The sequence below is a fragment of the Bubalus bubalis genome, chromosome 7 (assembly GCF_019923935.1).
Source record: "Bubalus bubalis isolate 160015118507 breed Murrah chromosome 7, NDDB_SH_1, whole genome shotgun sequence".
Taxonomy (NCBI): Eukaryota; Metazoa; Chordata; class Mammalia; order Artiodactyla; family Bovidae; genus Bubalus; species Bubalus bubalis.
Window position 1 is genome coordinate 58,544,864 of NC_059163.1, and position 20,381 is coordinate 58,565,244.

The following is a 20,381-nucleotide window of genomic DNA, read 5'->3' on the forward strand; positions in this document are numbered from 1 at the left end:
CTGCTTTTAAATATGCTATCTAGGTTGGTCATAACTCTCCTTCCAAGGAGTGTCTTTTAACTTCATGGCTGCAGTCACCATCTGCAGTGATTTTGGAGCTCAAAAAAATAAAGTCTGACACTGTTTCCACTGTTCCCCCGTCTATTTCCCATGAAGTGATGGGACCAGATGCCATGATCTTAGTTTTCTGGATGTTGAGCTTTAAGCCAACTTTTTCACTCTCCTCTTTCACTTTCATCAAGAGGCCATTACCAGGGTTCAATACGCAAGGTGTAAACTAGTAAAGTAATGCTCAAAATTCTCCAAGCCAGGCTTCAGAAATACGTGAACCATGAACTTCCAGATGTTCAAGCTGGTTTTAGAAAAGGCAGAGGAACCAAAGATCAAATTGCCAACATCCGCTGGATCATGTAAAAGGAAGAGAGTTCCAGAAAAACATCTATTTCTGCTTTCTTGACTATGCCAAAGCCTTTGACTGTGTGGATCACAATAAACTGGAAAATTCTTCAAGAGATGGGAGTACCAGACCACCTGACCTGCCTCTTGAGACATCTGTATGCAGGTCAGGAAGCAACAGTTGGAACTGGACATGGAACAACAGACTGGTTCCAAATAGGAAAAGGAGTACGTCAAGGCTGTATCGGAGAAAGCAATGGCACCCCACTCCAGTACTCTTGCCTGGAAAATCCCATGGATGGAGGAGCCTAGTGGGCTGAAGTCCATGAGGTCGCTGAGAATAGGACACGACTGAGCGACTTCACTTTCAGTTTTCATTTTCATGCACTGGAGAAGGAAATGGCAACCCACTCCAGTGTTCTTGCCTGGAGAATCCCAGGGACGGGGGAGCCTGGTGGGCTGCCGTCTCTGGGGTCACACAGAGCCAGACACGACTGAAGCGACTTAGCAGCAGCACCTAGGCTGTATATTGTCACCCTGCTTATTTAACTTATATGCAGAGTACATCATAAGAAGTGCTGGGCTGGAAGAAGCACAAGCTGGAATCAAGATTGTGGGGAGAAATATCAATAACCTCAGATATTCAGATAACACCACCCTTATGGCAGAAAGTGAAAAGGAACTCAAAAGCCTCTTGATTAAAGTGAAAGTGGAAAGTGAAAAAGTTGGCTTAAAGCTCAACATTCAGAAAACGAAGATCATGGCATCCGGTCCCATCACTTCATGGCAAATAGATGGGGAAACAGTGGGAACAGTGTCAGACTTTATTTTTTGGGGCTTCAAAATCACTGCAGATGGTGACTGCAGCCATGAAATTAAAAGACGCTTACTCCTTGGAAGGAAAGTTATGACCAACCTAGATAGCATATTCAAAAGCAGAGACATTACTTTGCCAACAAAGGTCCGTCTAGTCAAGGCTATGGTTTTTCCTGTGGTCATGTATGGGTGTGAGAGTTGGACTGTGAAGAAAGCTGAGTGCCGAAGAATAGATGCTTTTGAACTGTGGTGTTGGAGAAGACTCTTGAGAGTCCCTTGGACTGCAAGGAGATCCAACCAGTCCATTCTGAAGGAGATCAGCTCTGGGATTTCTTTGGAAGGACTGATGCTAAAGCTGAAACTCCAGTACTTTGGCCACCTCCTGCGAAGAGTTGATTCATTGGAAAAGACTCTGATGCCGGGAGGGATTGGGGGCAGGACGATAAGGGGACGACAGAGGATGAGATGGCTGGACGGCATCACCAACTTGATGGACGTGAGTCTGAGTGAACTCCGGGAGTTGGTGGACAAGGACGCCTGGCATGCTGCGATTTATGGGGTCGCAAAGAGTCGGACACGACTGAGCGACTGAACTGAACTGAACTGAACTGAAACCTTAAGTGGATCCTACTAAAAGAGAAGAAAAAAAACTACAGAAGACATTTTTTAAGTAACTGGGGAGATATGGGAAAATATGAATATTAGATACTAAGGAATTAACAATTTTCCTAGGTAGAATAATAATACTGTGGTTATGTAAAAGAATGTCATTCAGAGAAGCTACATGCTCAGCTTTCAGTAGTCTTTCAGTAGGAAATTATCTTCATGACAGCAGCTTTAACAGTTGTTGAATCTAGGCAGTGATGACAGAAGCGTACTGAAAGTTTTCTTAATAAAAAGTCAAATAAAAAGTTAAAAAAAAATTCTTCCCACCACTTGTCCATACAATGTCTAGTACACAGAACTTGCTCAAGTTGACTGGATAAATGAGGGCTTGGTCAAATGTTTATATAAGTAAACTCAATGTTTTTCCAAGGGGAAAAAAGTTAAACAGATAAAAGTAGACAGGTAATTTTTCTGACTTATAAAAAAAGGTCACATTAAATGTTGAGAATATGATGAAATGGGCTGCCTCACGCACTGCCAGTGCTGGAGCAATTTACAACAACCTTTCTAGAAAGCACCTTGGTCATAAGTTCAGATTCTGTGATCTAGTAATGTCTTTCCAGGAATCTATCTTAGGGAAATAAACTCAGATAAAAAGTATTATGTAAATATATTCCTTTCAGTGGGAAAAAATAGAAACAACATATAAATGTGCAACAAAAAGATGGTTCACTACGTAGTACTAAATATTAAATATATAAATACTATTTAATTCTAATGTTCAAGTTAAACACTAAATACTTAAAAAGAATACTTAATGTATCAAAGAAAAAACACAAATGTATTAACAGGAAAAAAAAATATATTAAGATTCTGATTTGATTAAAAAACAGAAGGATGTTAATATCAACAGCTATCTATAGTTAAAAGACACTGCTGCCTACTTTGTCATCTTTGTACATTTCTTCTCGATTCTCACAGAAGAGCAAGGAGACAGGATTAGCACTGAGTGGGTTCCAAATACTGATAGACTGTAAGCTCTTATCTCCACATAATCATACCCTTCATTTTGTTGTTGTTCAGCCATCCAACTATTTCATCCTCTGTCATCGCCTTTACCTTCAATCCTTCCCAGCATCAGAGTCTTTAAGTTGGTTCTTTGCATAAGGTGGCCAAAGTATTGCAGTTTCAGCTTCAGCATCAGTCCTTCCAAAGAATGTTCAGGATTGATTTAGGACTGACCAGTGTGATCTCCTTGTAGTCCCAGGGACTCTCAAGAATCTTCTCCAACACCACAGTTTAAAAGCATCAATTCTTTATGTTCAGCCTTCTTTATGGTCCAACTCTCACATCCATACATGACTACTGGAAAAACCATAGCTTTGACTAGACAGACCTTTGTCGGCAATGTCTTTGCTTTTTAACACTCTCTAGGTTTGTCATAGCTTTTCTTTCAAGGAGCAAGTGTCTTAATTTTGTAGTTGCAGTCACCATCTGCAGTGATTTTGGAACCCAAGAAAACAAAGCCTGTCACTGTTTCCATTGTTTCCCCATCTATTTGCCATGAAGTGACAGGACCAGATGTCATGATCTTCATTTTTTGAATGTTGAGTTTTAAGCCAACTTTTTCACTCTCCGCTTTCACCTTCATCAAGAGGCTATTTAGTTCCTCTTCACTTTCTGTCCTAAGGATGGTGTCATCTGCATATGTGAGGTTATTGATATTTCCCCCAGCAATCCTGATTCCAGCTTCTGCTTCATCCAGCACAGCATTTCTCACGATGTACTCTGCATAGAAGTTAAATAAGCAGGGTGACAAATATACAGCCTTGATGTACTCCTTTGCCAATTTTGATCCAGTCCATTGTTATATGTCTGGTTCCCAACTGTTGCTTCTTGACCTGCATACAGGTTTCTCAGGAGGCAAGTAAGGTGGTCTGGTATTCCCATCTCTTTACGAATTTCCCACAGTTTGTTGTGATCCACACGGTCAAAGGCTTTAGCGTAGTCAATGAAGCAGTAGTAATTGTTTTTCTGTAATTCTCTTGCTTTTTCTATGATCCAACGGATGTTGCCCATTTCATCTCTGGTTCCTCTGCCTTTTCTAAATCCAGTTTGAACATCTAGATGTTCTTGGTTTGGAGAATTTTGAGCACTACTTTGAAGTTGGACATGACTGAGCAACTGAACTTGCTAGCATGCGAAATGAGTGCAACTGTGCGGTAGTTTGAACATTCTTTGGCATTGCCTTTCTTTGGGACTGGAATGAAAACTGACCTTTTCCAGTCCTGTGGCCACTGCTGAGTTGTCCAAATTTCCTATCATATTGAGTGCAGTATTTTAACAGCATCCATCTTGTAGGATTTGAAATAGCTCAGCTGGAATTCCATCACCTCCACTAGCTTTGTTCATAGCCATGCTTCCTAAGGCCCACTTGACTTCACACTGGCTCTAGGTGAGTGATCACACTATCATGGCTATCTGGGTCATTAGTATCTTTTTTGTATAGTTCTTCTGTGCCTTTTTGTCACCTCTTCTTAATATCTTCTGCTTCAGTTAGGTCCATACTGTTTCTATCCTTTGTTGTGCCCATCTTTGCATGAAGTGTTCCCTTGGTATCTCTAATTTTCTTGAAGAGATCTCTAGGCTTTCCCATTCTATTGTTTTCCTCAATTTCTTTGCAATGATCACTGAAGAAGGCTCTCATCTCTCCTTGCTTTCCTTTGGAACTCTGCATTCAGATGGTTGTATCTTTCCTTTTCTCTTTTTCATTTTCTTTTTGCCTTTCACTTCTCTTCTTTTTTTCCTTAGCTCTTTGTAAGGCCTCCTCAGACAGACATTTGGCCTTTTTGCATTTCGGTTCAGTTGCTCAGTCGTGTCCGACTCTTTGCGACCCCATGAACCACAGCACACCAGGCCTCCCTGTCCATCACCAACTCCTGGAGCCTACCCAAACTCATGTCCATTGAGTCAGTGATGCCATCCAACCACCTCATCCTCTGTCATCCCCTTCTCCTCTTGCCCTCAATCTTTCCCAACATCAGGGTCTTTTCAAATGAGTCAGCTCTTCACATCAGGTGACCAAAGTATTGGGAGTTTCAGCTTCAACAGCAGTCCTTCCAATGAACACCCAGGACTGATCTCCTTTAGGATGGACTGGCTGGATCTCCTTGAAGTCCAAGGGACTCTCCAACACCACAGTTCAAATGCATCAATTTTTCAGTGCTCAGCTTTCTTCATAGTCCAACTCTCACATCCATATGTGACCAATGGAAAAACCATAGCCTTCACTAGACGGACCTTTGTTGGCAAAGTAATGTCTCTGCTTTTAAATATGCTATCTAGGTTACGGTCATAACTTTCCTTCCAAGGAGTAAGCATCTTTTAATTTCATGGCTGTAATCACCATCTGCAGTGATTTTGGAGCCCAGAAAAATAAAGTCAGTCACTGTTTCCCCATCTATTTGCGTTTGCCATCACCTAAACCTGCACCTTCTCCAAAACTCATTTTAAGTTCCTCAGATTCCCAACTTCTGTGGATTAAATAAATTCACTTTGATACTTCAAACCCAGCTATTAGCTCACTTCATCAAAACAGAACCACTCTCCCTTATTATCAATCATCTTTCCTGTCCTCACTTCCCTCCTTAACCAGTTTTGATTCCTTGGACATTCATTATAATCAATCCTTTGCAAATACTCTTGACAAACGATACTTTCCTTCCTTTAGTGTACTCATGGCAAAGTCCTAATGCTAATTAAGCTCATTCCCCCAATTAACTAAAAAACAAAAAAAACTCCTTGCATCTACCCCTAGCAGCTTTGTTGGGGAGGGCCAAGGAACAACCAGCATTAATAAGTCTCCTGTTCAAGTGAAAACCACAAATCCCAAGTGGAAACTTAACACTGCCCTAAGTACCTCTGCTTATACTAAAGATTAATCCTTCCACTTATATTTGGAACACCGCTCCCTGTTCTTCTCCAGGACTTTGCACCCTCAATTACTCCTCCTCTCTCTAGCATAATCTATTTCTCCCATTCATTAATATACAAACATACTCTGATAAACTAATAGAAAATTGTTTTAAAGATCTCTGAAGTCATGGTCTTCTCCAGCTCCCTATCTTCTCTCCTTTCCTATCAAAGCAAAACTCCTTTAAAAACCTGACCATCTATGGTTGCCAATTAGTTCCTCATCTCATTCCTCTCACAATCCACTCCGGTGAGACATGCACACCGTTCCAATGAAAATACTCCAGTCAAGGTCACCAACAATCACATTGCAAACTCAACGGTCATTTCCCCTATTCAGCAGCACTACAAAGTTGATCAGTCTATTCTTGGAATTTGGTCTTCTCTTAGCCTCAATGACATCACACTCTCCTTTGTAGGTTCTCATCAATTCAACATATGCCAGGGACCCAAGACAAGTTCAGACTTTGTCCTAGACCCCTCCCTTTCTAATCAAATTCTCCTACTAGAGTTAAGTCATCCAGCCTAAGTTTTAAACTATACCATCTCTATACCTATAATGCCCTGATCTCTCTTCAGCTCTAACCTCCAGATTCACATAATCAACTGCTTGTTACTTTCTAGCCTTGAAACCTAACAAGAACAAAACAAAGTTCTCTTCTTCCTCAACCTCCAGTGTGCTTTCCCCACTCCTATTTATTTAAATCACTACCGTTTCTTTTGTTATATCCAGCAAAACTCAACCTTTAAATACTAAACCTTTCCTCACATCTTCAGTGTCAATTCATTCTCCACAGCAGCCAAAGTGATCTTTAAAAAGACACAAATTCTAAATTCTGTCTGTTGCTTTAAATCCTCAAATGGCTTTCAGAGTCACTTAAAATCCAAACTCCTTACTTTGGGCTTATAAAGTTGTATGTGATCTGGCTCCTGCCTACATCTCCAAATTCATCTTACACCATTCTCCACCTTTACCCACAATACTCAGTCTCAACCTTTTTGGCTGCTGAGACATTGCAAATTCATTCTCAACTTTAGAGACTTTAACAGTTTCCTCTGATTCAGACTGTTCTGCCCCTAGAGACATGCTGTTATCATTCAGATCTCAATTTAAGTTTACAATTCTAGGAGAGGCCTTTTCTGAACACCCAATCAAAACCAACTAATTAATTTCATCAATATTATTTTATTAATTTTATTTTCATCAATATTATTATTATAGCTGTACAATATTATTATACTACTCTGCACTGCATTTATTACTTACTTGTCTGTCTTCCCTTGCCCCATTCATTGCTATATCCCCAACACATATCATGATGCCTAGCACAGAGGGAGCCCTCAAGTATCTTTTAAAGAGCTCTTGGTACTGATAATACAAAAATGGATGAGACATGATGCCTACCTGTGAGAAGCTTGGAGTCTCATAGGGAAAAACAGCTTCAAATAATTTTAAAAATTACAGATTTGGGTTTAAAGTCCCATGGGAACTGTATTCAAAGCTTCTCCCAACACCAAATTCAAAATACGCATACATATGTACATACACAGATAAAATGAAAGGAATATCAAAATTAAGATGTATTTCTGTATATATGAAATATTTCATAAACAAAACAAATTTTGCTTTAAAAAAAAGAATTATCTCTAGGAGTGAAATTACAGATTATTTTTACTTGAATATGGTTCCCCATATTTATCAAAGTTTAATGTTTGTTACTTTTACATTCACAGAGTTTGACCATTTATTTAAAAGAGAAAAGCAATTATATTGTTTACATTCTTCACTATATAATGACTATTAGCTTTCTATGTGCATGTAAGAGTTGATCATCCTAATGTATGACTAAGTTAGTTAATTTTAATTTATCTTCCCAAGTAGTTTAAGGGTTATCTCCAAGAAACTCTTCCCCTGAGTTTAGGTTACCTCATCCTCACAGTTCTCCTTAAACTCATCAAGCACACACAACTACCTTTTCAATGTTTTACTATCTTACTGGACCATAATTTACTCCATAAGGGCATGGACCATGTCTATCTTATTAACAAACATAGGTGGCTTTTAATAAATATTTGTTGAATAAATGAAGAAAATGTAGAATTACTAAAGAGTTTAAACCATCAGACTTCCCCAGTGGTCCAATGGTTAAGATGCTCTGCTTCTACTGCAGGGGACACAGGTTTGATCCCTGGTCAGGAAGTTCTGTGTGCCATGAAGTGCACCAAAAAAAGCTTAAACAATTTAAGTACAGATGATGTCATATATAATACTAAATAGATGCCCCTGAGATCATCAAAGGAGAACTACAAAAAAAAAAAGGCAGAAAAGATTCCCTTCCCACCACCTTATTTCTAAGTTTTAGACTTAGACCTGATATTACCCCAACTCAGAACCTAATTACATTATCAAAAGAAACTCAACTTCACTGGAGGCCATCTTTATCAGCATATTCAACTCTTCCTAGTACCAAAAGTTTCGGAGAAGGCAAAGGCAACCCACTCCAGTACTCTTGCCTGGAAAATCCCATGGACAGAGGAGCCTGGAAGGCTGCAGTCCATGGGGTCGCTAAGAGTCGGGCACGACTGAGCCTTTTCACTTTCACTTTTCACTTTCATGCATTGGAGAAGGAAATGGCAACCCACTCCAATATTCTTGCTTGGAGAATCCCAGGGACAGAGGAGCCTAATGGGCTGCCGTCTATGGTGTCGCACAGAGTCGGACACGACTGAAGAGACTTAGCAGCAACAGCAGCAGTACCAGAAGTAGGATGAAAGGTATTACTTTCATACGGCTTGGGGATTAGCTTCCTGGACCTTAAGAAACCCTTAAACTCATTCAGGAAAACAAATGCCTCTTGCTTACCAGGCAATGTGTTAAGCAATGGAGAATAGAATATCAGGACTATAGGTCTCTGTCCTCAATGACTCACACTTAGTTTCATCAGGCAGATGGAGACAAAGCACCTAAGTAAACACCTAAGGATATAATCAAAATATGACCAAGCCAAGAGATATTTTTTAAAAAGTGTGACATACCCACTTAAAATTTCATCCAAATACCCATATACCCTAAACTCTTGCACATACACAATAGCAAGAAACTGGAAGCAAACCAAATATCCAATGCATAAATTGTAGTATACTATAAACACACACACACATTTTAAAAATAAAGGAACTACTCCAAAATCACTGCAGGTGTTGATTGCAGCCATGAAATTATAAGACGCTTACTCCTTGGAAGGAAAGTTATGACCAACCTAGATAGCATATTCAATAGCAGAGACATTACTTTGCCAACAAAGGTCCGTCTAGTCAAGGCTATGGTTTTTCCAGTGGTCATGTATGGGTGTGAGAGTTGGACTGTGAAGAAAGCTGAGTGCCAAAGAATTGATGCTTTTGAACTGTGGTGTTGGAGAAGACTCTTGAGAGTCCCTTGGACTGCAAGGAGATTCAACCAGTCCATTCTGAAGGAGATCAGTCCTGGGTGTTCAATGGAAGGACTGACGCTAAAGCTGAAACTCCAATACTTTGGCTACCTCATGGGAAGAGTTGACTCACTGGAAAAGACTCTGATGCTGGGAGGGATTGGGGGCAGGAGGAGAAGGGGACGACAGAGGATGAGATGGCTGGATGGCATCACTGACTCAATGGACATGAGTTTGAGTGAACTCCGGGAGTTGGTGATGGACAGGGAGGCCTGGCGTGCTGCAATTCATGGGGTCGCAAAGACTCGGACAAGACTGAGCAAATGAACTGAACTGAACTACAGAAAAATTTAAGAAAAATGAAGCACAAAATATTTTATATCACTGCTGAAAATCACCAGTCTCAGACAATCCACAATTAAGTACACCAATCCCAAACAGGATGGTTCACATAAAACAACAAAACTTGAAAGTAAAGCATCACACGGTCACTTGAGAGAAAATACTACACATGCTAGCTAGCCCTGCATTTGTAATTACTAGAAAAATTCATAATCACACAAAGGCTAAAAATAATGAATAGAGTAAACAAACCCGTTCTAAACCTAGGTAAACAGCACTTTAAGCAACAGCTCTAAAAGATTAGACACCTTTTGAAGATTTGGGGCATACTTTAAATGTTACTAAGCTTACTACAATTCAGGCACCATGCTGGATGCTGAAGAGAAAAATATAAGAACCCTCAAAGAGCTCAATGATCTAGCAGGAGCAGAAAGACATATATATAATCATTAACAATACAGTAACTGCTCTAAAAAGATCATGACAAAGTGATAACTAGAAAAAAGAGGTAATCTGCGTTCAAGAAAAGCTTATTAGGAATGGCATTTTAGAATGAGTTTTTCGAAAGTAAGAAGGGCTTATTCCATGCAGACAAAACAACTCAACAGCAAGCAATTAATTTAGTTAGCTAAAGGTTGGAGGGAGACTGAGGGTCTGAGGTATGTTTAGGCATGCAGCTGAGTTGAGACTTGACAGGAAGCAGGTCAGGAGAGGTAGGCTAGAAATGAAAAGGTTGTGACTTCACGCAATAAGGGGTAGACAATCTAAAAGAAAATGACAAGATCATGTTTTAAAAATTAAATCCAGGGACTTCCCCAGTGGTCCAGCGGTTTATCCTCCATGTTTCCAATGCAAAGGGGCACAGGTTTGATCTGTGGTCAGGGAACTAAGATTCCACGTGCCTCAAGGGAGGGACTAAAAAATATTTTAAAAAAATAAATAAATAACCCAGTAGCACGGCACCAGGGGGGTTGAATTAAAAGTTAGGACAGACTAAAGGCAGAGAACTAAATGTAAATTAGCAAACTATCTTAATATAAAGAGTTTATCTAAGAAAGCCTGATCTAAGACAATTGACAAAAAGAACATAAAAGAGGAAACAAAGATTCAGCAGATATACGGATGATGAAGAGATGAAATCAGACTTATAAAGGGTAATAACAGAAGTTAAAGAAAAAACAAAATTTAGCATCAGAGCAACTGAAAGAGGAAAGCTCTAAGACAAATGGAAATGCTGAAGAAAGGTATATGCATTTAACAATTTAGAAGATGTTAGTAATGCCTGAAAAAGTAATTTCGGTATGACAAGAAACTGAAGAAGCCTGAGTACAGATGTTAAAGAATGAACTAGGACTTTGCTAATGGTACAGAGCATAAGAATCCACCTGCCAATGCAGAGACTCGGATTCAATCCCTGGTCCGAAAGACTCCACATGCTGCAGGCAACCAAAGCCTGTGCACAACGCACAGGCTCTAGGGCCCACAAGCCACGGCCAATGAACCTGCACGCAGCAACTACTAAAACCCACATGCCCTAGAACCTATGCTCCGCAACAAGAGACGCCACCATACTGAGAACCCCGAGCACCATAAGGAAGCACAGCCCCTGCTCATCACAACGAGAGAGAGCCCGTGCCCACGAAGGAAGACCCAGCACAACCAAAAACAAAAAAGAATGAATTAACTTTTAAGAACCAAATACATGAGAGTATCTTTCTGATAACCAGAGTAGGAAAATATTCCTTAAACAAAATATTGGGTTGGCCAAAATGTTCCTTCAAGTTTTTCCAAAAGATGCTATGGGAAAACTCGAAAGAACTTTTTAGCCAATCCAATACAAAAAAAAAGCACACCACACAGGAAAAGGCAGACAAATTTGACTACTTTAAAGGTAAACTCAGTAAGATCAAAGATGTGATAACGTTAAGTGAAATAAGCCAGTAAAACAAACAATGTATAATACAGTAATCAAATTCACAGAGACAAAAAGTAGAGTGCTGACTACAGGAGCTGGGCATGGGAGAAGTAAGGAGTTAAGTGTTTAATGGATACAGTTTCAATTTTACAAAATGCAGAGTCTTGGAGATGGATGGTGGTATTGATTGTACAACAATGTGAATGTACTTAACACCACTGAAATTGTCTGCTTAAAAATACACAAGGTGTAAAGTTTTATATGAGTTATTTAACACAATTTTTAAAAAGAGCATTTAAAAAAGTAAGACAAAAGTTAGAAATTAAGCCACATAATAGAATTAGACAAAATTATAAAGAATTCTTACAAATCAGTAAGAAAAATACAAACCACAAAAATTCTTAAAAATGGGTCAATAATGGGAACACTAAATTTACAAAAGAAAGCCCACAGCCAATAGACACAAAAATATGCTTAATATCTCTACTGACAAAGAAAAATTAAAATAAGCTACCATTTCATATCCATCAGATTGACAAAAACCTAAATTTTGCAGATGTCACTAGAATTCTTACAGATTTCTAGAGCGAGTGTAAATTGATACAATCATTGGGAGAACAATAATGCATTATCCAATCATGCAGAAGATGCAAATACACTCAGATCCTGAAAATCTACTTCCTAAAAAATACCCAAGAAAACATTTATAATAATGTTCAATGTGTCTTTTTTATAACTATATGCCATCAACAGGTGAATGAATCTATACAGTTGACCTTTAAACCAAGGGGGTTAGGGATGCCAAACCTCTGCTCAGACAAAAATCGAAGTATAACTTATAGATGGCCCTCCATATACAGTTTCTCTGCATCTACACATTCAACCAACAGTGAATCATTGTGGACTGCAGTATTTACTATTGAAAAAAATCCACATATAAGTAGATTCATGCAGTTCAAACTCATGTTGGTCAACTGCAGTTTAAAATTGAAGAACTTGAGCAATATATGCGTTGTCACAGATAAACCTTAAAAAACAACACTGAAAATTCAGAAAAGTTGCAGGAGATGCAGAATATTATAACCATCTATGAAGTTCTTCTAAAAATTTTTAAAACACTAAAAAGTGACCTTACACTCAAAAAATACTATGTTTATCAGCAGTAAAAAATATGTATGGGAGGGATATACTCAACTTCAGCATAATGGTTACTTCCAAGAAGGAGAGTACAGAATAGAGAAAAGGTTGGAAAGTGAGCTTCCTCTGGAGGTTTTATTTCTTGGGGGGTTGAGGAGGGGCTAAAGCCAGTATGAGGATTAAGATCTATTAAATCTGGACCATGGATATAAAAGTTCATATATTATTTCTAAACTTCTAAGTCTAAAATGTAATTTTTAAAAGCATCTTTAGAAATAATGGATTGGAAGCAAGCAGCATATGATTACTCTTTCCATCATAATAAGTTAAATGGAGTCAGAGACCTGGTTTTAAATCCCTGCTCGGACAAAAAACCTGGAGCGCTGCAGTCGACAGGGTTAGAAAGAGTTGGACACCTCTTAGCAACTGAACCACCAACAAGTTACTTGACACTGTGGAAAGTTCATTTCCTCAGAGCTACAACTTTCTAATCTGTAATAAAAGCAACCCATCTCATAAGGCTGTCATAGATATAAAATACCAGACAGTAGGCATTCAACTTTAGGTAGTTATTATTTTAAATTTGCAGTAAAAGAAAAGAACTAAATGGAGGGAAATGGCAAGGGTTTTGAATGCGATGAACTTGCCTCACCTTTTCAGAATTATGTAGCAGAACTTACCACTGATGTCAGATGTGTGTGACTACCACTTTTTAGCTTCCAAGACCCAATTTTAAAATAGGGATTTTCCAAACGAATTCAAAATTACACACCAGAGGATTAGAATCTGGATTCCATGGTCCAGTTAAAGGAGACCAGAGTCATGTGAAGAAATCCAAAATAATACCACTGTCTCCTTAAGAAAGACTAACCATTTTCAGAACTAAGTCTAAATATACTTCTGTATTCCCCTTGGCCACCAGTCCCCATAGGTTATTTACACACAAAGAAACATTATCAGAAGCATCAATACTAAAGTCCCTCATCATCTTAAGCCTCTTCTGGAGTCACATTCACATAGAGCTATCACTGAACCATTGAAGGAAACTTTTATGATCCAAGGACAACAATAAGCAGAATATGAAAGTATTATTAATTCAGACATCTTCACAAGTATCCACTTAATGAATATTCCTAGCACTGTTCTAAGCACTGAAAAGACTCTCTTGATCTCCTATTTTCAGAGAAGAAAACTGAAATAGTCAGTGCTGTAGGTATTAAGCTGAAAAGCCAGGACTGAAATTCCAATGACCACACTCTTAATCACTAAGCTACACGTACTACATTATGCTTGGGAAATAAGTATCTCTGCCTCCTGGCAAACTTAAGTTCTCACACCAAGATAGAAAAGCGGAACATATTTAAAGATTAATGTAATTCTCAATACTGAATGACATGTCATACATTGTTGTAATGATATATCATTTTATTAGCATTCAACTTTTATAGCATTGTTTATGAAAAATATCATCTCATAAAGCAACCACATATAACAGCTGGAGTAAATTGGTATACAAAAAACCTGGACGAGGGGGCTTCCCTGGTGGCACAGTGGTTAAGTATCTGCCTGCTGAAGCACGGTACACAGGTTCGATCCCCAGTCAGGGAAGATCCCACATGCTATGGGGCAATGTGCCCATGTGCCGTAACTACGGAAGCCTGTGTGCCCAGAATCTGTGCTCCTCACCAAGACAAGCCACTGCAATGAGAAGCCTGGGCCCCAAAAGGAAGAGTAGCCCCCGCTCGCTACAACTAGAGAAAGCCCACATTGAGTAATGAAGACTCACAACCAAAAAACCAAAAATCTTAAAAAAAGAAAATACAACCCAGGTGAAGTTCACCATTAACCAGATCTTTGTGTCACTGAGCAACAATCAATCTCTCTAAGCTTCAGTTTCCTGAACTTACAGATGAGGTTTTTCACCTAGATCTAACGTCTCTTTCAACTAAAACATTCAATGCATTTTAACACATTCTCTAGACACTGTTAATGTATTTTCTGAACAAAGACTTTGAAAGGCAGCTTTTGCAAAATATTTAAAATTAAATCATATAGTATATGCTCTTATGTCTATCCTTTTACTCAAACATATCCAAAGCTAACCTGTGTTATTAAAAATCAGTAAATTGATTGGAAAGGGGTGTGGGGATTCTGATGATGCTGGTAATGTTAACATTCTGTTTGTTTTGGGTGTTGGTCACACTTTTATCATATGTGCTTTGTATATTACCTTTTATTATTTTGATCTGGAAAAGGTGGTTTTCCCCCAAAGATAACTTTTGTGTTCTAACTCCACAACTGTGTTTGTGTATATTAGAGCTGTGCAACCTTTCTGTTATTAATATATAAATGTTTCTAGCTTAATTTTGTCCACAACTCCTGCTAATTCCAATTCAGGAGTCTACATAAGAGATCATTTACTTATAAATTATACAGTATTCTTGTAATTCTTTTAAGACTGTCTCCTGAAATTCAGTCTTAACTTTCCTTTGGAACCGAGCTCAACAACCTCTCTTCCTACATACACACACCCTCAGAATTCCCACAGCTCTGATTCTCTCCATCTATCATTTTTATCTGTCTCCAACCAGGTAAGTCTTTCAGGGCTGTTTGCAAATATCCTCAATAAATGCTGGTAACATATTTACTGAGAAATAAGAAAACACATTCTTTACAAAGGGATGATCTGCAAAGGAATCCCAGATGACTGATGGATAGATCAAAGTCTTTAAAAAATTAAAAAAAGAAATGCACCCCAAGAGCATTATTTGGAAAGGCTTTTAATTTTTTTAACTCAGTCAATAACACACCCAGAACCTCATAAGGCTAAGCTACACTGAACTAAAAACTTACATAGCTGTAAAAACAAATCGCTTTTCTACTCGTAAAAAATTGTTCAAATTCTAGTTACATTAGTTTATAGCAGGAAATTTCACCTTTGTCTTTAAACTAGAAAGGAAAAAGTTTAAAAGAAAAAGATAATAATTGATAAACCAGGGGCAAAGTCTTAAAAACAAAACACTCAAAGCTAGTAGTAGTCATGCTATATTAATTTTTTTGCACAGTTACTGTCCATTCATCTTTTAGATAAATTATACTACAAACTCTATATAGTTAACAGTCTTAAATGTTCTTCTAAAGAGTTCTGTCTACAGCAGTGGTTCTCAACGTCTGACAAAGTATGGAGACATTTTTAGTTGATACAATGGCAGGGAAATGGTAGGGAGGTGGGAGGAAGACTGCCTGTGCCATTGGCATCTAGTGCTCTTAGTCAGCGATGGTGCTGAACATCCTACAATGCACAGGAGAACCACCCACAACAAAGCCATTACCTGCCCCACATGTCAACAGTGCCAAGGTTGGACACCATGGTCAACAGAAATTAAAAGACTTCCCTTTAAAGATCTGTAACTAGTTCTATACAGAATAGTCAAATATATAAAATTTTTTTTTTTTTTTTTTAATTTTATTTTATTTTTAAACTTTACATAACTGTATTAGATTTGCCAAATCTAATTTGGTTCAGGATGGGGAACACATGTATACCTGTGGCGGATTCATTTTGATATTTGGCAAATATATAAAATTTAAAATGACAACAGGTACAAAAATCCATTTAAATACTCAAGGGAAATTTATACTAGAGTAGTTTTCATGAAACCAATTTGTTAATGCCACATATTTAAATATTCCCTATGAGAATCCTAGAAAATGTTAGCAAAGTGCAGTTACAATATGAAAAAAAAACTACAGGTACCACACAGGACGAGAACAAACAAGGGTATGTGGACTGATTTACGGGCATTTTACTTCAGTGAACTTCAAATTTAAAAATATTTTGCATACTGAAATGCAAGCAAACCTTTAATTACAGGTAATGCTTAATGTTTAAACAATTAAATTAGGCTGCATTTAAATCTTTTAATCAGTAATACAAACCAGGTTCAATTATTTTTAAATAATTAAAAGTATGCCTACACTTGACAAGTCAGGACAGCATGGTATAATATAAACATAAGCAAACTTAGATCTAAATCCCAAAGGTGTATGTTTGCAGACAATTTAACTTCTCTGAATCTCAATTTTCTCATCTAATAAAAAATCTAATTCAACAACCTGTTCTTGAGAATTCGCAGTAATGTATATAAACAAATGGAGCTGCTAGTTCCTTTACAAATGGTGGTTGTTAATACCAGTAACAATTTATAATAAATAATAATATAACCTATGAGTACAGATTATAGCTTTACTCTGTGCTCATAAGCTACAATTCACTTACATAATTCAATTAAAAAAACACCTATTAAGTGTACTTTAAATCAATTTTCTATTCCTTGCAACTTTGAAATATTACTTAAACTTACACAGATTTAAATAAATTAATATCTCAGACAAGTGACAGATTTCCAAACACAGTCTCATGGAAAAAAGGCCTACATGGTTTGTTTATTTTTAGTAAATAACATATTAGCACGACTCAAAATTCAAAAGGAGTCTTTTGATGCCTGTGGCCCCAGACACCCAATTCTCCTACAGAGAAACAATGTTACCAAGTTCTCATTAATCCTTTGACCTATACAAATACACATACTCCCCTACTTCTGACACTAATGGTGGCCTCCTCTCACTATTCTGATTCTACCCTGTACTTTTCACATTTAATTTATCTTGAGGCTGTATTTTAATTAACAACACACTCCAACAGTGGCCATTTACAACTTCTTAGGCCAGATGTAAGCTATCTTTACAAAGACACTTAAAAAGAGAGAGGGAAAATCCTTAAAATCAATCAAGATTCTTAGTAAACACAAAAATACGAAATAAACTTTGGTAAAATGAAAATTTACATAGAAAACATGAGGAAATACTTATTATACCAGCCACTCAAACACTGCATTTACATACATAAAAAGGAAACATGTGGACTGTACTTCAATGTACTGAAAATAATCAACATAATCCACCTATAGAACTGGACTTAAGTATCAATGAAATAAAATATATTGGTGAAAATAAAGCTATTTATTGGTTATATATTCCAATATTAAATTATCTGACCCTTTCCTAAATGTTCTTTCTGGAAGAAGTTTCATTCCAGATTTATAAAGGCACTATTCTTAAAAAAATAATTTTCCTGTTTGGATTTTGTTTTCTTCCTCTGAAACACCATGTCACTTACTTGAAACAAGGTTTCATCATTGCTTATATATAAAAAGCTGTATTATTTTAACAATATGCATTACTAGAGCAATACAGGTTTCTTTTAAACTTCAAGTACTAAGAATATCATGGTGAAAAGTCACCTCACATAACGCAGAGACTATACGAATTACGAGAGCAGTGACCACTTTTAAGTAATAGAAAATAAAGCATTAAAGTCTTATATTAAGTTTCAGGCTTGTACAAACGTATTACAGAAGGAATGTTCTAGGCTACTGGCAATAATATTAGCTGCAAACTTTCATTAGGAAGATATACGTTAAGTATCCTGGAAAATATTTTCTTACTAAAGAAAAATTAAGAATCACTGTCTCACTATATATCACAGTGCAGGTATTTATGATTCTTTTTCTGCACTGTACCACAAAAACACAAAGTCATCCTTCCATTCAGAGTTTTGGCACTTGAACAAATACAGAGGTCAGAGTTCATACACATGCTCTGTAAAACCGATCATTACTTATATACTATTATATTCAATAAATCTCCTAGGATTTGGCATTTTTAAATAATTTTAAAGAATCTTCTCCACGTCTAACTGTAAAGACACACTTCAGATTCAGTGGCACAAATAAAGTTCAAGTGCTTGCTATCAGACTTGTCGATAACTCATCACATACTTAGAATGCTAAATTTCACAAATCATTGAGATCATTAAAGTACCAACGTAAGAGAAAAACACAAATAGCAATAATATATTCGATAATGATATTTGACATCTTGAAAATAACCATTCAGTATTTTTAATCTTTGTTGAGTCCAAGGAGGAAAAACAAACTAGCATTCCTGATGATTTTGGGTGTGAAAAACTGTACTATACTTTCATAATTTTGAGTCAAATTACCCAAACATTTAAAATACATTAACAAATGTGGCCAATATCAGCGTATCTAAAATTTCTACAGGGTTCAAGAGTAGCTTGAGACAAAAAAAAAAAAATTTTAATCATTTCAGATATATGTTGGAATAAACCTACTTAATAAAGAAACATAACAATATATTAATCTGAAATCTCATGTTTTTAAGTAGGACAGTTTTTCAAAAGTAAGAACTATGGGGACATCATAATGAAGTTTCATGGCACAACACAGCAGTGTCAGAGAGGCATTGTCTTAGGACAGACTCTCTCGTCTGTAACTTGTAAACAGTTTTTTTGAAATAAGCTACTCACACACTCCACTATTTTTTCCTAATCCTAGCTAAAAATATTTAAACGTCTCTAGTATACCGAACGTGCCTGTACCTAGTCAAAAAGCTTCAGATGTCAATCGAAAAAGAGGCCTAGAATGTCGGAGTAAGTGGAAATGAGATAATAGTCTAATAAGGAATTAATTTTCTATCTCAGGTGAAAATTCCCTTATCGCCCACTCAAATAAGCTAGTATCCTATTATGTCTTCTCATTTCTCCCAACACCCAACCGAGAGGGAGTTAACTCCGAACCTCCTTCTTTCATCAATCACTCCTTTCGTAAGGAAACGAGGGTGGCCGCCAGACCGGCTATAACCCAGAATACCCTGAAAAGTGTGGGCCTTTGAGCGGCGCGGCTCTCCGGATCCAGTTACCACCTTTCCCCTTCCCCCAACCCACTTCCCGGGTTTTCTCAGGCTCGGCCTGCTACCTCCCCACCCTACAGTCACACTTCCAGCTGTTGCCACTGCCGTGGGGCGCTCTCTAGAGCTCACACCCGCCGATAAGCGCCCTTCCTCCATCTGCCCCCTAAACCTTATTCCTCCCCAGAACCCCCGCCCGCGAGACCGTCCATCCCAGGGCCCGGGGAGGGGAGGGAAAGGCGGCGGAAGGAGGGGGAGACTGCTGCTTCCCCACAGGCAGAAGGGCGGCCGCAAAGAAGGCCAACCGGGGGTTACCAGGGATATTGGGATTGCCACCGGAAGGGCCCTCCCGCCCTGGGCTGATGTGGGGGACGTCCGGGAGTTCATTTCTGACCTCCTCGCTCTTCAGCACCTCCTTGAACTCCCGCTTGATTCGCTGCACCGCGATGTTGGCCATGTCTCCGCCCGCAGCTGATTCGTACCCGCCTCCTCCGCCACCGCTACGACCACCGCCACCGCCGCCACCTCTTCCTCCACCGCCTCCTCCCCCGGCGATTCACACCCGAGCACACGAACGCTGCCACTGCCACCCCGACCGCCGCACTATCTTCAATGTGGAATCACCTCCGCGCCCGGCCACCAAAATGGCGCCGGGTCCGCGCATGCGCACGACGCTGACCCGGCCGGGCGGCGCAGCCGCTCCCGTTGTAGCCCCATACGCCTTAGCCGCGAACCTGCGCCGCGCTGTGCGGCGCGTCTCTGCCTGAGCTGCGGCCGCGTGGCTCCGCCCCGTCGGCGTCTGAAGCCAGGAGGGTGCGGCTTCCGCGCGGGCCAGGGCTTCCCGGGCCTCACGGGTCGTCTCCGGCGCCTCCGCCCCTGTACGAATGTAGGTGGTATGGTGGAGGCTTCCAGACCTTCGCCTCTAACCAAAGGTTCGAGTCCAACCTGATGGGTTCACGCGGCCCCTCTAGGCTTGGAGCGCCGCCCTGACTCAGCCA

At 38.9% G+C, this 20,381-nt stretch overlaps 1 protein-coding gene across 3 annotated transcripts in view; it reads right to left on the reverse strand.

The window, feature by feature from the left end:
- The window catches only part of UBE2K (ubiquitin conjugating enzyme E2 K), a 75,992-nt gene extending 56,004 nt beyond the window's left edge, over window positions 1-19,988 (reverse strand). For 2 of the 3 annotated variants that reach the window (XM_025290146.3, XM_025290145.3), the window contains exon 1: window positions 19,778-19,988. In XM_025290146.3, the coding sequence (XP_025145931.1) occupies window positions 19,778-19,840 (63 nt within the window). In that variant the 5' untranslated portion in view covers window positions 19,841-19,988. The remainder of the gene's footprint in view (window positions 1-19,777) is intronic. The other variant, XM_044945970.2, reaches the window with a different exon arrangement.
- Between the last annotated feature and the right edge of the window lie 393 nt (window positions 19,989-20,381).